At 39.0% G+C, this 19,226-nt stretch overlaps 1 protein-coding gene across 2 annotated transcripts; it reads left to right on the top strand.

Moving 5' to 3' along the window:
* Window positions 1-1,369: 1,369 nt before the first annotated feature.
* foxn2b (forkhead box N2b) lies at window positions 1,370-18,333 on the top strand. Of its 2 annotated transcripts, XM_039661436.2 has the most exons (6): window positions 1,392-1,655; window positions 11,680-12,263; window positions 13,717-13,841; window positions 15,130-15,185; window positions 15,514-15,576; window positions 16,022-18,333. In XM_039661436.2, the coding sequence occupies exons 1-6, from the start codon at window positions 1,646-1,648 to the stop codon at window positions 16,381-16,383; spliced, it is 1,200 nt and encodes a 399-aa protein (XP_039517370.1). In that variant the 5' UTR covers window positions 1,392-1,645; the 3' UTR covers window positions 16,384-18,333. The 2 variants fall into 2 exon arrangements, with proteins under 2 accessions (XP_039517371.1, XP_039517370.1); XM_039661437.2 differs by lacking the exon at window positions 15,514-15,576 and having other exon boundaries at window positions 1,370-1,655.
* The last annotated feature ends 893 nt before the right edge of the window (window positions 18,334-19,226 follow it).

The raw sequence follows: 19,226 nt of genomic DNA, 5'->3' as shown, positions 1-19,226 counted from the left end.
GACATAGTACACAGCTTTATTACTTGAGTAAACGTACAGATACCCCTTGCTAAATTTTACTCGAGTAAAAGTGCTACAGTCAGATATCTACTTAAGTAAAAGTACTAAAGTACTTGTTTTTAAGAAACTTGTTTAAGAAAATTTCAGAAAATTCAGAAAACTTAGTCTGGCAGGGTGGGGCCACGGGTTGGTACATTCCCCGAATGGACCTGCTGGGTCTTCATCCATTATTTCGTCCATGGTTTCAAATCTGAGTTGTAGTTATGTGGAAAATCATGGCACACAACTTGAACATGGCACACTGACACATCTGCGCCACCACATTAACATTTGATAATTACATTGAAGAAAATGCATGTATTCCATGTCTGCAATAAATAAGTGGATAAGTGCAAGTGGTTTCTATAAATGTATTTGGCATAACGTAAAAATAAATGAATTCATAATAAATGAAATAAAATATTCAATTTTGCATGACTCTAAACCTGCGAGATTCATGTTGAGAGTGTCACGTGTGAGGACCTTTGAGAATGAAGTCAGTAAGCTGTATCTCCTCTAAACTTTGTCCTCTGCTAAAGACAGGCCCCTTCTTCGCCCCACACTGCCATAAATCAATCATGTGATGACCCAACATGCATGAGGGTTGCATAAACAGCTCCTATAATGAGGCTACAGTTAACTCACTTTTACTTATTTCTAATTGTTTAATAAGATAATGCAGGCCTGCATTTTAGTTTACAATTTAACCCGTTTAGATTTAAAGATATGGTCTCTTCACTGCTTCACTTCAGCAAAACTTAGATATCATTTGGTATTAAAACTGTCAGTCAGAACTGATACATTGCACAATAGAAATAACTATTACAATATCAAAATGTTGACTGGTTATGGCTGCAGACATTTTTGTCTCTCTAACATAATTTCAGACAGGAAGGGTTAATATTTACCAGAGGATATCAAAGTAGGCTAACTTACAATAAAACTCTTATGGTCATAGTCCTGAGTTTCCAAAGAGATACATTTTTCTGGAGCACAACACTTACATAAGTTTGCCTGGTAAGTTTTGTTAAGCACTTCTCTAACGTTACTTCACATCGTGCAGTAGCCTGCGATTGGACGACGAGCCTCCAGGTCTCCCCCGCGAAATGACGCAACAGCATCTGACCTCGTTTCCAACGTAAGCTGGTTGGTCAGGTCAAACGCCATCTAAGTTACTACAGCCTTAAAATATAAAGCATATTCTCAATGAGAATGTGACTTTAAACATGTCTGCATCTACACCGACTGGTTAGCGACACCGTTTAAAAAAAAAAAAAACACCGAGTTTTGTTTTCTTCACAAACCTCGAATGAATAACGTGGTGCAACGCGGAGCGCGTGCTGAACGCAATTGCTTAGGTTTGCTAAAAAAATGCTACTGCGATGCGGCAGTTGTCAGGGGGATATCGGAGAGGAGGGGGTGTGATTGGCTGAAGTGGCCCTGTTGCCTTGGTGACGGCAGGGGGGGTACGGAAGCGTTGCCGTGCGGCGTGATCTCCGCGCTGCTGCGTGGATGGAGGAAGCAGCTGCTGATCTTTTGACACAGCGCGAGCGAAAGGCTACTGCATGAAAGCACGGCAGCTTTTGTCGTCGGACGCGACAGTAGAATGCACGAATGTAAGTAAACGCTTTGTAATGGGTTACTAATGCTGTTTATTTAAAGGGGAATCGTACATGTCATCGCGTTTTAAATCAGATGACAAGTATGAAACGTGTCTCGTGAAAAACAAAAATCTAGCCAATAACAAGCCATTGACCTCCCTTATGTCGGTGTTAACGTTGATTTTTTTTTGTCGTTGAACGAATTAATTATTCATTCGTTCACCTTTCGTGTTTAAATATAGACTCGTCAGTTCTATTCCCAAAATTATTTTAGAAACATTTTAGACCATGTGATCTTGCTAGCTAACTTAGTTGAGTGAAATTCATGCGCTTGCCGTCGAGCTGACACGAGACATTAAACCAACCAAATACCAGTAATTTTCGTATACTTTTCCTGGATGAATACTCGAAAACAATAAGTATATCTATCACAGGACGCTGTTTAATTTCGCTTGGTGTTCGGAAGCTCTCCGCGGAGCTCCACGCATTAGCTTGACGCTAACTGAAGATCCTCATTCTAAAGAAGACTGGCCAGCATTCTTGTGACATTATCTGCGGAAGTTTCAGAACGCACGACAGATATGCAGTCATAAAATATTTGTTAAGATAAAATTACAATTCAAAACGATTGTCGTGAACGCGCCTTTTAAATTTATTTGAATGCTCAAATATCAGAGGGATCATTCGAATAGAACGCTAATCGAACTATCCTGATTGTCGCCTGTAACAACAGAGTAATGCTAAAGGTTACAGTTGAAGGTTACAAATACATATTCAGTTTGTGGCGAGTAGTGAGAATCTAGGGCAACTATGTAACACGAGAAGTGAGATGGGGGGGTTGTTATTTTCTTGTTTTGTTTTCCTTATTACATGTGTTGGTTGTACTGTAAGCTTTCGTTAAGATCGAAAGCAAAGGACTGATAGTTTTGCTCGTGACTTGTTGATGAAATGCGATGTTCTGACGCAGACGTGCACTCATTATTTCCGGCGGCAGATAACGCCTGAGTGACATAGACACGTGGTCAGAGACTACTAGTGAACGCATAGCTGTGCTTGCTTAGGGAAGAGCTGGAGAGACGAGTACACAACTCTAGCTTCGTGTCACATGAGCACATTATTTAGTTCTGCTGTCTACTTTTGCACTTTAGACTATAGACTCATTCAGGTCATGTTGCGTAGGCAGTGAAAAGGGTGTCTGTGTTGTTAACAGGGTTGTCATGTATTGGCTTTTATTTGCAGTATGACCACATTAGCTGTATCCACAGTGTACAGAATTCAGATGCATGGCTGGCTGTATCAGAAAGGGCACAATTGCCTTAAGAGACTTCATTAGTACCGAATCCTGCGCTAATGTAGAGAATGGCAATAGTGTCTGTGCAGTGCTGTTTTCTCTGGAGGGCTTTTGTAGGACACAGCAAATGATCCCTTGCTTATTGCTTCTCTCCTGGCATTAAACGGGAAATTAATTATTCTCATTATGACTCTCACAATGATAGATAAGATCTGGCTCTTGGCTGTATGCGTGTTGCTGTCCCAAAAATGCAGAGTGTACAAGTTTAAATCATTGTTTTTTTTTTTGTTTTTTTTTTTGGTGCAAGGTTCAACCAGGTTTGAGTGTCTTTATAAAGAAAGAATACAAAAAAGTGTGTGTGTGTGTACAAACATCCAAACCTAGCTGAATCTTTCAGACAAAACAAAATGAAACCACTTTCCTTTTGATGAGTTTGAGTGCATGACAATAAAGTGTTTAAAACAATAGGCAGAAACACATGCATTTCAGTAGATGTTTCATTCTCTTTGCAAGAGGGGTATAAAAACAACAACAGTGTTTGTCTTGTAAGTTAAACCACAAATTTATATTTGTCATCTCTTCCTGGTTGAGTTGCAAAACATTTAAATGAACATCCAGTTGCTTTCCTCCAAAGATTATCGAACATGCTTTATAATTGTTTTAGTAGTAAAACTCATTAGCTTTTCCAAACTCAATTGAAAAGCAAATCAAACTTATGTCCAAGCTTTTATGCGGCCTGTAACGACAATGCCTTTGTTTGCTGACCCCTCCTCCTTCCATCTTCTCATTATACCTCCAGCTGCACATATTTCTTGTCTGCTGTTGGCCTCTTTTTGTTCCTCAATGCCCTCAACGTTAGACCAGAAGGCGCAACTCGCATCCCCAGGAGGCTATAACGCGGTGGTTGCCATGGCTACATGGTGACACCGGGGCGTGGTAATCAAATATAGGCGACTGCTCTGGATTTCAGTTGCAAATGTGTGCTTTTTTCCCCCCTGCATTTGCCTGGACCGTGTCACACCTCACGCCTCACGCCCACTCCAACCCCCAACTCAATCTTGGGTTCTTAGACTTGGTCTGTCACACTCGTCGTTTAGTTCTTCGTCTCCTTTCTGAAGGATTTAAGTCCGTCGAGCAGCCGGCAGCCAGTTAGGGCCCCTCTGTCCATTGACAGTGATGCTAATGTCAGGCAGTGCCTTGATGAGAAGAGCTTGCCCCCAGTACCATAGCCTGTGTCATTGTGATCACAATAGCCTCCATTGTGTTGGTCACTCTTGTGTGAATAAACAGGGTGTGTTTAATTGAGACTGTAGGGTGTGACAATGACATGGGACGAAGTCCAGATAGCATGCTGTGAAGATGTGTGGAAGCTTGTATGGGTGAAGGTTTGTATGCCACCACCATGGAACAAAAATAAGAAATGGAAACCCTGCTGAAGTTTAAGATCTGCTTCAAGCAAAATCGAACAATAAACTTGTATGACATAATTCAGAACAAAGTCAGTCTAAAATGAAGAAAAGCTATCTTCGGCTGGTGAACAGCTTCAAACTGCCATTGGTCTATGGCAATTAGGTAATAGAGTAGGGGTGGAGGAAAAAAAAATGATTCTTAGATGCGAAAATCGATTTAAAAAAAGTAATAATATTTTTATAATAATGTAATATTGACTGAATGCAAAAGACGGAACTCTGCCCAGTGTATTGCAGAAATCCAGTGTATTTAGCTATGTATGTAATGCGCTAATTGGTGGGCTGGGCTAAACCAGTCGTGTAGGTGTTGATCTTCTTCTTCTGCGGGGCTGGTGTTTTATCCTCTTTGACCTCATAGTTCCCCACTTTGAAAAACGTGTCGTTTGCTGAGGCTGGTGTCAATAAATCTTATAGACGAATCCGGCGAAACTACCGGAAGTAAGCGGGGCGCCATTACTGAGCTGTTGCTGGGTAGCGTTGCGCCATTGCCTCCTATTGTTTTAGTTGCAACTTGCGTCCACTGGAATAAACAGCTCGCGATTTACGACTGTCACTAACGTTACAACGTTATCCCTATAATGTCGAGTGGGTAAACAGTTTCCGTTATAAATTGTTTCAATGGTGGCAGTAAAATTTCGATTTTGAAGAGAAAACACTGTGAATACCCCGGGTGGACTGCCCCTGTCTGGTGCCGTACGGTTTACAGATTTCCTGGGCGAGTACAAGACGTGGACATTCGCGTATAATAACAATTATTTAATGACATAAGTAAAAAAAATATAATAAATATGTCATATAGTGATCAGCAAAATCTCTTCTCTTGCTATTTTTTCTATTCAATTAACATGCTATGGTCATTAAATGGCTTTCCTGAGCTAAATGTAACGTTATGTGACATAATTGTTTACCTGCTGTTATATTGACCTCTTTCCATGGTTTAAAAACACTAATTGGTCGATATTATGTATACTTTCTAGCTGTAACGTTACCTTACCCTTGCCTGTTGCAATATGAAAATGACATAAATAATGGACACAAATGAAAAACATGAATTTGTTTATTTGATTTCATTCATTTATTTATTTATTGTTGCCAAATGGACAGATCTTTTTATAGTTTCCTCGTTAGCAAACGTTAGCCTAGCTAGCTTGCCAAGCTATTTTCATAAATAACGTTAATCTGTAAGATCGTTTGTACCTTCATCTGTAACTGGAGGCCACTGCAGTCACAGATCAAACCAACAAGTCATTCTGCCTGGCTGTAGCTGTCATCGAGGGTGAGTTCGCGTTATCACCGAGGTTTGTTTACATACCGGTGCATATGTCTATATGCCTGTGTAACAGCTCAGTAATGGCGTCGCCACAAGATGGCAGCCTACACAGAACGCTCGTCGGATTCGTCTATATTGGGCTGACAAGGACATTTTCAGTTCTGAAACTTACAGGATATTCTTATAATATGATGACCTCTTAGATGTCAAAAGCTCAACGAAAATTTGATTTCTCAGTTAATCAACCCTTTTAACTTATTTAAAAACATTTCCCCAGAAAGTTGAAGTTAAAATAGTTTTAACTGATGGCGTTTAATCTCTCGACAGCCTCTGTTGTCCCATTTAGCCACTTGTTACTTTAACACATAACTGCTTCAAAAAATCTGGTAGTGTAATTCTGACGTATTTTATGTAGATATATATCTAAAATAAAATAGAATAAAATTCATATAGAATAAAATTTGAAAGTGTCTTGAGCTTGTGTTCACCACAGACCGTATTTCGACCATTTAACCAAAATTTAAATTCTAGTTATTAGCGTAAAAAAATAACCTCTAGAGTCATGCAGTGTGATAGACAGATATGTTTTAACATGGCTTGTATGAATCATATTTCATCCTTCCTTGCCCCACCGCTTGTGTGCAGTGGTGTGTAAAACTTAGCATTTAATTGCACAGACTAATTCACAAAATTCAAGTCATGATTTTCTTGTAGTATTTGTGAATGTGCAAAAACTGTGATTCTTTGGTGCTTAGTTCAAACTGCGTGCTTTCCATTTAGCAAGAACATTTTGTGATAAAAGCACCAAAATGTTGATAGCCTGAATGGGGACAGACAATTTAACGCCAAATGGACTTGTTTATAAATCTCTGCATCTATTAGAAATAAATTAGAGGCTTTACAGATGAATTACAGTGAATTTGTTATGGAATATTAAGTACATGTTTTAAAAAAGTTAAGTTGTTTAGAAGCTAACAAATAGGAATAATTTCTGAAATAATGAACTCATTTGTTTGTATGTAAATACGATTTGTTTAAATTAATTTTAATTACATTATTTAATGGAAAATCAAAACAATTCTGACACAAGTTTTGAAATTTAATAAAACAAACTAAAGCATTGTTCATGTGGTGTCTTTACAGCTGTGGATTACAGCTTTCAAGCTTCTAGAATCCTTGCAGCATATGAATGTTTAAGAAGCTTTAGCTTTTAAATGTGATTCAGAGTTGTGGAGAAAACTAGCCCTGAACTAACTAACTAAAAACAACAGGGTCTTTGTACTGTATGATTTTTTTAGTTTCTTAGAGCCTATTGTGACTGGAAGTAAATCCATTAGTCTCTGTCAGATGTCTCCTCGGAATCAAGGAAAATACCTGAATTCTGGATTATACAGAGAAAAATAAAAAAGTAGTTATTCTCCAACAGTTTTCTAATAGTGTTAGGTGACCTTCCTGCTGAGCTTTTAGATCAGCTCTCACACAGTGACAGAGATACGCTGTGAGCCCTTGAGTCCGGACTGATACTTGACAGACCAATACCAACCGCTACAGGAATCGAGACAGAACAGCTCTCCGCTTGGTGTTCAGCAGAGACGTCCAATTGAAACGGGCTGTTTAAGCATGCTTAAACACGTAGAAGACCCCTTGATCTCCATCTCCAACTGTTTTATTACAGATGCACATGCTCATCCCCGTACTCTGTTCTGCAAACATCAGCGGTTCAATACTGAATAAATCCTCCTTCTAACTGATGGAATTTTGATAGTGGGGATAAAAAGAAAAAACAGGTTGTTCTTTGTAAAATCCCTTAGATAATTTCATTCTCTGTCTTTACATTTGTTTCATTGCGACTTTAACATTAGTGTGTGTACATAAACTATTCTGGATAATTATCAGTGACATTAAATAAATGGCATAGCTTTCCCAGATTTAATTCCTAGAATTAAAATGGTATAAGTATTTCTCAGCTGTCCCTCCCATTGACCAAAGTTTACGCATAGTGGGTTTGTTTGGGCGTATTTCTGTTTGATGTTGTTAACCGTGGTTTAGTGTCACCATTAGCATTGTCTGTATGTGTGGATGGGGGGTTGGTAATGGGCTGATGAGTTTGTTGAAGGGAGTTAGATTTGTCTTGCTAATGAGTGCCACCATAAGAGCAGAGATAAAGTCTCCTCCTGGGGCAGAAAGGAAAGCAGAGTCTACTAAATGTGCTTTGAAGGACATACTGCTGTCGTCCCTGCCCTTGAGTGACCATGAAGAAAGACATCCAAAGAGAATGGTACTGGAAAATAAAATGGCATGTGAAAATTAACAATTCATGCTTGTAAAAGCAAATCTACATTTCTGAGGCTAAGGCCTTGTCCACATGGACACGGGTATTTTTATAACCGGAGTTTTTCCTCCTGCGTTTAAAAAAAAAAGAATCCCGTCCACATGAAAATGCATAAACACGCTATCAAGTGCTGTCAAGAGCATGCCACACCAGCAGGCGACAATATAACCCTAACCGTAAAGCCACGTTGGCCAATCAGAAGCCTAACAAAAAGTTATTACAGGTTCCAGTTAGTGGATAACGGTGCAGCGTGGGCTCATGTACCCTGACGTCGCAAGGCAAAAACCCCGGTTTCTCTGTCTACACGACAACACTGTTTCTGAAAATCCTCACCCCGACAGGGGTTTTCAAAAAATGTTTGGTTTCAGTTTCCTGACACCGCATTTCCGTGCGGACGAACAGCCGAACCTCGTAAACAAAGTCACAAAAAAAGTAAAAATTAGAGCCTGACCGATATGGATTATTGGGGGCCGATACCGTTAAAACAAGCCATATACTGATATATTGGCCGATATTATTAATGTGTATATTATAATACAGTAGCAATATTATGTATATTATAGTACACTACCATTTTGATGGTTGTGCGTGTGAACTGCAACTCGTTTCATAAATTAACCGAAACTCAGTGTATAGACCTGAGAAATATATCTATATTGAAATATCTACTTTTAAACAGAACAATTCAAAACGAAAAACAGACTCTCTGTTGTAATCCGTATGAAATGTGCATTTCTCTCTGGCGCGTTCACTGAAGATCACAAGTCAGCGTTGTCAACTTTGCAGCGACACTGACTGAAAACACTTGTTTATCAATAAACAATTAAAATGGCTATATTTGATGTATTCTCAATCATTACGTTTGCCAGTTCTTTGTGACAGCTTTTATGGGCTTTATTGGCTGCACCACCCTTACATGAATCATCGCACCCGCATTTAAAAATATATATATTAATTTATCGGCCGTAATAAAGGCCGATACCGATAATTAGGAAAAAAATACCTGTGTCCGTGTGGACATGGCCTAAATCACTAAATATTGAGAATGCAACAGCACATGATATTTTTCAAATCGTCCACTGATCGGAACCAGCTGATAATTACTTTTTTGGATTCTTATGTCTCAACTTGCATAAATCGATCACATTTTATTGATGCAAAAGACACGCGGTGAGAGATTAAAATGAAAGGCTGAGCATTGAAAGTTACTCAGTCTTCACCAGGCTAGAGTAAAATACTAACATGGTTTATGTTTATACTTTAAATTCACCCCCTTCATTAAAGCATTATAATAAAAATTCAAGTTTAAAATCAAATCTAAAATTAGATCTATGCATTAGGGCTGCACAATCCTACACTACAGACACTACAATTAAAAAAGGAACGTGCCTGCTTAATAAATCATAAGCTGAATGAGAGTTGCAGCACAGATCAGCATCAGAAGTCAAATTTCATTTTACCACGAGAGTGAGGAGCTGACTGACAAGATGATGGCGGAATATTTGGTGTCAAAGTGAAATGTAAAAGTGCCTATTAAAAGCTTTTTGGGTTAAAAATCACAAGTACATAACCAGCCAGTGTTCAAAACTACCTGCTTGCCTTAGCTCGATTCAAACCTGTAAGCTTGGAATAATGTTTTTAATTCCAGTGGTATTGGTGGATTTCCACAGGAAATTCAAGCATGTTTTTGCGTCATTACGTCACATCTGTACACATAAAGAAGGAGTCTCGGCTAGTAGGCTATATTGCGTGTGAGGATGTTGGAGGTGGAGATTTATAGCCTTTTCTCACAGCACTTGATATAATTAAACTTATCAATTTGATGGCGGATCCAGAAAGGCTCAAACGACAATCACCAGTGACCACTGGAGATTCACCAGTTGTAAATTGTAAAAGACTTCGGAATGACTACAGTAAAAAAGAGACTGCAACTGGGCCCCATGCGAAAACAATAATATCTGAAGGCCATTAAATATAGTCACGCAGTGCTGATGTTGTTAATATTAACAATTTGAGAACAAAGTATAATTTGCACGGTTTGACGTGATATGATAAGCGACACACAGTATATCACAGGATGTACTTCCAAAAAGTATATTCTTTGATTCTAAATGACAGTATCCACACACCGGCGAGGTGACTGACAGCTGCACATTCTCCTCAGAACATTGGATCCATCTGCGCTGTGCTGAGGCACAACCCACGTAAAGTTGATGATTCCTGAAATATCTGCAATTGCGGATTTCGAACAGAGATGGCGACAAAGAGGAAAAACTACAGACTGCAGCTTTAAGCGATTTTGTCATTGTACTGTTTTGTTCTTGTGTTTTTCATTAAGAATTATAAGCGAATGAACTCGCTCACCATTTTTAGTTTTGCTTTCAAATTAGCTATTTAAAAGCCCCTGCCGGTGAAAGCACCTTAGCACCTTTTATTACAGTACTCATGTGAAAATGATGATGTTTATTTGTCTGGTGTTTTAAACGGTCTGAAAGAGGAAGTGGAACCCCCTCCCTGTGCCCTCCACTCTATTCTCCAGAGTGGGAGAGAGAGTGATTCAGAGCAGCACTTTATATGATTATTTATTTATTGATGTGCTGTATGGTTTCCATGGCAGTGGGTATAATAGTGGGCAGAGAAACATTTACTCCCCCAGGCACTCAGCCCTCTTTTACTTGAGCTGATGATTTATTTATAAATAATATCCTGTGTGCTTTCCATGGATGTCCATTAAAGCCATTTGCTTAGTCTGTGGCAGGTAGATTTCTGATTGGTATTTGTGAGTTTTTCTCTTGTTTCTTCAGTCTGTGTGGGGCCACCATGCCAGCCACAGGTTGGAACTGGATATCACTTATCCTCTTCATCCTTTTCTTTGTCTTATTATATGGGGCTGATAACAGACCTGCACGTCTTCAGTGGCTGTCTAAGAACCCTCTAATCATGAATCTCCTCTAAGAACCCTAGTGTACACTCTGTAGTTGTTCTGGTGTGGTATCGTCTTGAAGATGAGGGTCATGGCTCTCTCAGACACTTGAGTAGATGCCTAAGAGGCCCTTAACTTTGTCCTAAAGGGCCTCTTAATTCCCTCAAGAGAAAAGGTGCAAGCGAAGATGACAATGAGATCACAATGTTTTAGCGGAAAGTGGAAAAAAAAATCAAGATGGCTTGTACTTTTCACATTTTGAATTTATAAATGTAAAACTTTACCCAATATATATTACATAATTCTGTTATGCTAGTATATTCATCAGTTGTGGTCATATTCTAGAATCTCTTCTCTTACACACACAAGCATTGCACTCAACACACTCACCTATATCTTAGTAAAGATGAATTTAAACAGAATTTAAAAAGAGAAAACGCATGTGTAACAGTATGATCAGTATGTTAGATCCGTGTATTTTATCTTAAAGTGACAGCAGCCTAATATTCCTCCTGCTGCCTCTGTTTTTATTGTTAATCAAACAACATACAGACTCACTGCAAAGAATCACTCAATGCTTTCCAAATTGAATTACTGAAACTTCATTTTTGGTTTTGCTTAAATGAAAATTGTGTTTTGGTAAAATAATAATAATAATAATAATAATAATTATTTGTGATTTTTTTTTTTTTTTTGACTGTTGTAGTAATCAGTGCCCTCTTTCTGTTCTCTCCAATGCCCTTCACTTCCATAGACCCTCCTGGTTTGATGGGTCCGATTATAGGGATGTCTCCAGATAAGAAAGCCGAATCTCCTGGAGCGCAGGGCGTGTGTGGAGCTGGAACTCTCCCTGAAGCAGAGAGTGCTTCCAGTCCCATGGCTACCAGTCTGGACCAGATTGTTCGCACTGGAGCATTGAGTGTGGTAGCAGGCGAGTCTGAAGATGACGAGCTAACCAACCTGAACTGGCTTCATGAGAACTTGCTGCAGAACTTCACACTCGGTGGACCTGAGGCACAACCCATCAACAGCCCGTTGTTTGACATTGAGGGTGGCGGTGGATCGCCACACAGTAACACCGCCTCGTCTGCCTCCTCGGTCTCTGCGGGAAGTGAAAGAGATCCTTACAAGTCAAAGCCTCCCTTCTCTTTCTCCTTACTGATATACATGGCTATTGAGCAGTCACCCAGCAAATCTCTCCCAGTAAAGGACATCTACGGTTGGATCCTCAAGCATTTTCCATATTTCTCTAGTGCCCCTACTGGCTGGAAGAACTCAGTGCGCCACAACCTGTCCCTCAATAAGTGCTTCCGTAAAGTAGAGAGAAGCATAGGAAAGGTAAGAACTCAAGAAATTTAGAGTAATTTATCTTTTTGTTAAATGTTGGCTTTTGCAAATTTTAAAACATACAGGTGAGTGTGAAATTAAATATTTGAAATTAATAATGAAATTAATAATTTTAGTTTTAGTGTTTTTAATTTTGAATTTTAGACAAAATAGTATAATATTTAAATATTAGCAATTTATTGATTATCGGCCATGGCATTAAATAATTTTAATCTTGCCCGTATATGCCAGAATTTTGATATTGGTGCATCCCATTCCCTATTACGAAAGGGGTTTATTTAGCAATAATGATTGTCTTACTGCACATTATTTCCAAAATTATTAAATAAATGGGCTTAAAATTAGGGCAGTCAAGCAAATATCAAATCTAATTAATTACATAATGCTGATTTATTTTATCGAATTAATCATACATTAAATTTGTCTGAGAAATTACTACTTCTACTACACTACTTTATGTTCGTCACCAATCAACCACATGAAAGATGACCTGTGTAGTTCTAAGGCAGGGTGGGTAGGTTAAATATCTTAAATTATTTTAATCGTGTTCTTTTTCCATACCCAAGTAATTAAATTAACACGTTGAATCGACAGCCATACTTAAAATATTTATGAGGGTTGAAATTATTTTTAATATGCATGATCGCAATATGCTGTAAGAGACATGAAATCTGCAGAGTGGCCTCATTGACCTCAGTATGCTGCAACTGACTATTCACAATCAAGTATTCCAGAGAGCCTTGTAATGAATTAGAATAACATCTTTTTCTCAAGACTGGTTCACACAACATTGCTGCAGAGAACTCGCTCAGACGTTTAACTAACTGGGTCAGTGTATAAAGTAGTGCAGGGCTGACTGCAGTGTGCTAACAGGCTTGTCAAGAGGGATATTGGTTTAGGGCGTTTGAAAACCTCTGTGTTCAAAGCAGGGCACACAGCCAGTTAAATGAAGTGAGGCAGATGTTTTCATTTCTTCTATGTGAACCATAGATGGCGAAATGATTTATGGAACGGTGAGGACAGCATGTTTCATTAACGTGTGACATTGTGTGTGAATCTGTGGGTTTCATATGTCTCAGTCTGGTGTCTGTTGCCATGGCAATGTTTCCTCTTTCCTGTTTATGAACACGGCTGGTGAAGTGAGTCAAGGTCATATTCCCCCTGCAGGACCACACCTCAGACACAGGGTGATAAGTCCTTTATTCAACACACAAACCCCCCCATGCAAACACAGTAGACGACACCATTCCACATCCTTCCCATATGGTCATTATAGTTTCATGATGATTTAAAATGATCATTTTGCATTCATGATGTGTTCATGAATGTATAGTGTAGGATCAGACAGATGGTCCTGTTGTCATTTAACCTGAGCCGTTTCCTCACACCACCATACTGAAATCATTCTTGCGTTTCTGACTCCTCCCCTCTCTGTTCCTTCTAGACCAATGGGAAAGGCTCTCTGTGGTGCGTTCACCCCGAGTTCCGGCCCATGCTGATGCAAGCCCTGAAGAAGCAGCACTTCCCAAATGCACATGCCTTCTGCACCCCTCCTGCCTCCCCTCCTAGGTATCAACACTGGCCATTGATATTCTGACATTTATCAACAATGCTTGTATAGTACTTAGGCCTACTACGATTTCACTACTCTGCAAACTGTCACAGACAAGCACTTCCAGTGTGGACAGGGTTTTTTTTTTTTTTTTTTTGAGTTAGTTTTTATCTGTCATGTTGCTCCGCTCATGTCCATCATGTTTGGTTTTGACCACAACTTTTTTTTTTTTTTTTTTTTTACCAAATGTCTATTCAGCTGCAGTCACAGACTTACAGGTGTGTCTATATTGGTGGTTAGATTTGAAACTCCGTTTAACACCCATTTTAAAATACATTTTTAAATAACTTATATCTTAGGTAGGAAAAATAAAGCAAAACTAGCTTTTAAGTTAAGTGTATTTTGTTGCCATTCATTTTCACATAATGTAATTTAATGTTTATTTTAAATATGGTTCACATTCATTTGCTTTATAAATCAATTACCCAGCCTAGCATCTTAAAACAAATCAATATAAACTTTCCATCATGTAGTTTTTCCTCCACAAAAGGTTTGGAAAAATATGTTAAAATACTCTAACCTCAAATAATACTGCTATAAACAAAATTTAATCAAATAAGGTGCTTTTTAACAGCAATATTCCCTTTACACAGCACCAGTTGAAATATTTATTGTAAATCTCAACTTAAACGTGAATGTAATCAAATCAAACATGAAACCAAAGCCATTTGCCACTGCCATTTGCAACGACAAAACACACAGATCACTTTGGTCTTGTCAATGGAACCATATGGCAACTTTTTAAAAGTAAAATTTCCATTCAGAATCGTATTGGCATCCATTTTCGGGATCACGCGCTTGTCATCCACTCAAAACGCAACGTTAACCTATTATTTGGCCGGCTCGCAAGCCCAAACAGCGTGCATTGTGTGCGGCGTGCATTGTTTTGTTTTTGGTCTAGCTAGATCCGCTTGTGCTTTGGTCGACGAAGCAAAACGTGAAATGAAAGGTTTTCGTAGCGCAGCGCCGTGCATGCCATGTCCTGTTGCAAAAGCATGTGAAAAAAACTACAAAGTTCACTAGGCCAAAAACACTGTTAAATCGCGCGATAAATAAATTGACGCCGTTAAAATAGGTTTGCGTTTACGCCGTTAATAACGCGTTTAACTGACAGCCCCTATATATATATATATACACACACACACACACACACACATGGTTGTATTGTATTACCATTACTAAAAAGGTGTAGAGAATATCCAACAGGTATGTTTAATCTTCTCACTCTTTCTCTTTACTCTGCAGTGCCTCGTCTCCTCCTCATCACCTATTCACTTCAGAGCAGGGCTGTGCCCTAAAAGGTTAGTAGACTTCATCACGTCTGTTCAGAAAATCCATGACCTGGTCACATTTTACACACCATTATCTGACATATCATCAGACATTGAAGCCCATCACCCATCTCAGCTCTTTTCGTTCCGCTCACCCTGTACTTGAAGTCTTCACCGTGCTCATAGATGCCATCTCTTTCCTGTATTTGGTAACCTTGACAACCAATGCACTGGTACTTTGAAATTAGAAAGAGACTGTTTCGCTCCTGGGTAGAAGTGACTCATTCATTTAAACACACACACATACACATCACATAGTCAATATTTGTGTGCATCAAAGATTTCTTTCTCTTTACAGAATGTGATTTTGATGCTGCCACTGCCATGATGCTGTTAAAGTCTGCCTCTGAGCAGAACTCATGTAAGAGACCACCATCATTTTTTCATCCTCTGCTTCTTTTTATTCATGTTTTACATCTGGTTTATTTTAATCAAGACATGCATATATTTAACTGTTCATATAATCACAGCAATCATGAATGTGTGTGTAATGTATATTGGCTGTTATGTTATTGGTTTCAAATGAGGATCATCCAATCAAAAATTAGTGTTAGAACAATCCATTTATGTTACAAATTATTAAATAATCCTGAAACAAATGCAGCACAACTTTTTTTATTATTATATTAAAATGTTTCTTGAGCACCAAATCTGCACATTTGAATCTAGGATTTCAGACTCAGAAGATTGGAGTAGCTGAAAATTCAGCTTTGCCATCAAAATAATTCAATTTGATCTTACAGTAATCTTGATCTTACATTTATACTGTCTAATCATCAGTTGTCACTCTGATTATGATTTCTCAGACCCAGACCAAGAAGGACCCATAGATCTCTCCCGAAGGGACTTGGTGGTTGTGAGTCGAGATCCAAAGCAGGATCACAACTACAGCAGCACCCCTGTCCCGCCTTGCCCTCGCCAGATGCCTCTTTCACAGCCAGTCAACTTCAGTCTGAGTTTGTACCATGATCAGGAGAGAGAAGGCCGGGCTCGATGGCCACGCAACCCGCTGCAGGGCCAGCTTTTAGGGAAGAGGAGCAGGAGAGATTCTCGGTCTGACGTGGACGAGGAGCTCAAGGAGGCGGCCGGCTCGCTTCTACACCTGGCCGGTATTCGCACCAGTTTAGTCGCCTCGAGACGCAAGAGCAGGAAACTCAGTAGAAAATGAACCCAATTCCCAACGCTCAACTCCATCTTGTGGCCTGCCCAACCTCTCTCTTCTGGTTTGGTGTATCTTCCTTCTTGTTTGTAGTTCTTGGGGTGTTTTCTTTCCTTTGGTCTTTTTAACTGGGATGACATCCCGGTCCACTTATCAAACATGGCAATACAAACACAGGAGAGAAAAGCCATACTGACACGTTTTATGTACAGAAAAGAATCCGATTTGAATTAACAGCCCACATCAGCTAGTTAATAACTAAGAGGGTTTGAAGATGTTAATCATTTAAAAAAAAAAAGAGAGAGAGAGAGAGAGAGAGAGAGAGAGACACTGTCAAAAAGCTTCAAGATTTGCATGCTTCCACCTCTAAATCAACAAACTTATTTATACGGAAAACGAATGCATGGATTTTTAAGCTCCCGAGACTTCTCATGCCTCACCATAGCGGGGGAAAAGATTTTTGAAAGTGCCATTGATTTTGGATCATAATATAAACATGATACAAAGAAGAAATGCAATAATTAGTCGACCTAAATACCTGTAGTTATTTTATTTTTGTACTGCTGGTTTATATATCGTGTGGTGGTGACAGCATGCCCCTGGGAGCCTTTTGCTGCCGCAGTTATGATGTCAAAACCATGTGACTCCTCCCGTGCATCCTGATTGGATCAGTTTTGCATCCCCATCCTGACCCCTATGACTGGAGAACTGCTTGAAAGAAACCACTTTTTCTTGCATGCCCATCAGCCTCAGTGTTTCTCAGAAGCTAGCGATCTGTATAATCAGGTGTTGTGCTATTCCACGTGCACTCACTGACTTGATTAAATCATTGCCCATGCTCGTACTGCGTGCTTTTGGAGCGTACTAAACAGCGGCCAATCAAAACAAGAACCTCTTTACCTCTAATATAACACTCTCCTTGACTTTTTGCTGGCAGGAGCGACAGCTCTACCTGAATCGGGCCTTTATCATCTTTTTTTTGGTTCAAAATGTTTGACAAAGCCTCCAGTAGGGGGTGCTGTGTGGACCGCCTCTTTCCACTGCTGCTTTTGAGACCTCCAGAGAGTTCCCAGGGCATGAGAGGAAACCAGACACAATGTGAACTGCACAATAAACACATCTGCAAGCTGAGACGGACATTCTCCCATCATTGCGGCTCACGGATGGTGCTGATAATGGGAGAAAGGATCACTGGAACTGAAGCTGGGGAGAGTGGACATTATATTTAAAGAGTTAAAGGTGATAGGATATCCAACCGGATGTGAAATGAGAACTGTGATACTCTGGACTCCCGGCCGTACTACTTTTTTTTCCCCCCTTTGAGATCGCCAAAGTTGCTGCTCACAAAACTCGCCTGGCTGTGTGTACCCTGTGGTCCTGGACCTTTAGGTTGTTTGTTTATGATTGGATTTTTAAGTGTTTGTTTGAGGCTACATTAGGATTTTTATATACCCAAGCATGTGAAATTGTGAACTATAACTGCCACTTGCCCTCTTAGACTGGGAAACCAGAACATCTTGTTTGAGTTGATTATTATAAAACTGCCTATCCTTGTGAAGCTCTTTCCCTGTCACTTTAACCATGGCTGCCAATTCATCCCCTCCCAGCTGTATATAGTGCTACTAAAGAATGGAAGTATTAATGCAGGGAGGGGGACCGAACAGTAGTTTTAGAATTTGAGGCCAATTCTGAAAACAGCTGCCTATTAATTATTATTGTTATTGTTATTAATATCAATTATTATTATATTAAGATATGGGTTGCCACTAACTGAGTTGCCACTTCCCATCGATTTTGTCATGTTCGTCTGCCATGTTTGTGGCAGTCTGAACTTGATTTTTGATTTTGTAAGCTAATCTCTGTTAATAAAAGGTTTATAAAGTTTATTTTTGCCAAAGATATGCAATTGTTGCATTATATATGGTATTAAAGAATAAAAGAGTTTTTTTCTTTTACTGATTTTTTGTTTGTTGTTTGTGATCTTTGACAATGAAGACAAGTATGGGAGCTTTGTGGGGTTCAGTTCATATTTGAAATTTTCTGATCCAAAAGCTTAAACTTGACATAAACTGTAAATTTGTGCTGTTCAGATGCTCATCCAGTAAGATGTTGTACTTTGGTGAAATCAAGTTCTGCTTCTTGCCACTCCCATTTATTAACTGACACCTGTTTATCTCTCTTGCACAAAAACAGATTCAGCATTCTACAAAAAATGAATTAAATTGCAAACTGCGACTATTATGAAAACCAGGAATAAATGCATATAAATAATACAAATATACTTTATTTAGTAGGCTATTTAATCTCACTTTTATTAACCCATGTTTTTGCTGCTAACCTTTGATGATCCAATTGGCTTTATGCACAGCTGCACTACTTCCTGAACCTTGTTTCCTGTCTGCCATTATTAGACAAATTGATTAATCCAGGTGCGTCTGACCTCAGTAGTCACAGCAACAATAATTAAACACACCTGAATTAATCAAGTTTGGCTTAAGTTCAGGAAGTAGTGCAGCTATGCATAAAGCCAATTCAACCAGGTAAGCAAAAATAACTTTATATCCACATTTGTGTCATTTTTATAATTTTTATTTCAAGAGTGTTGTACAGGCTTCCACTTTTTGTTGTAAAAGGGCCTTTATTGTAAATAATTATAATCTAAAAGTAATTCCAACGACATCTTTCTTCTGTGTCATTAGCTAACGTTATATCTGGTGTGGTCTTCCCTGTATCATAAATGATTATTAATTAATTCCAAACATCGGCCTTATATCTTATGTTCATTACGGAAAACTATCAATACTGCGGAAACAGTGATCTGATTTATATATATATAGACCATTTCACAAGAT

Source organism: Pimephales promelas, chromosome 17 (genome assembly GCF_988280905.1).
Source record: "Pimephales promelas chromosome 17, fPimPro1.hap1.1, whole genome shotgun sequence".
Classification (NCBI taxonomy): domain Eukaryota; kingdom Metazoa; phylum Chordata; class Actinopteri; order Cypriniformes; family Leuciscidae; genus Pimephales; species Pimephales promelas.
Note: the sequence above shows the minus strand (reverse complement) of the source record. Positions and strands in the feature narration are given on the sequence as shown.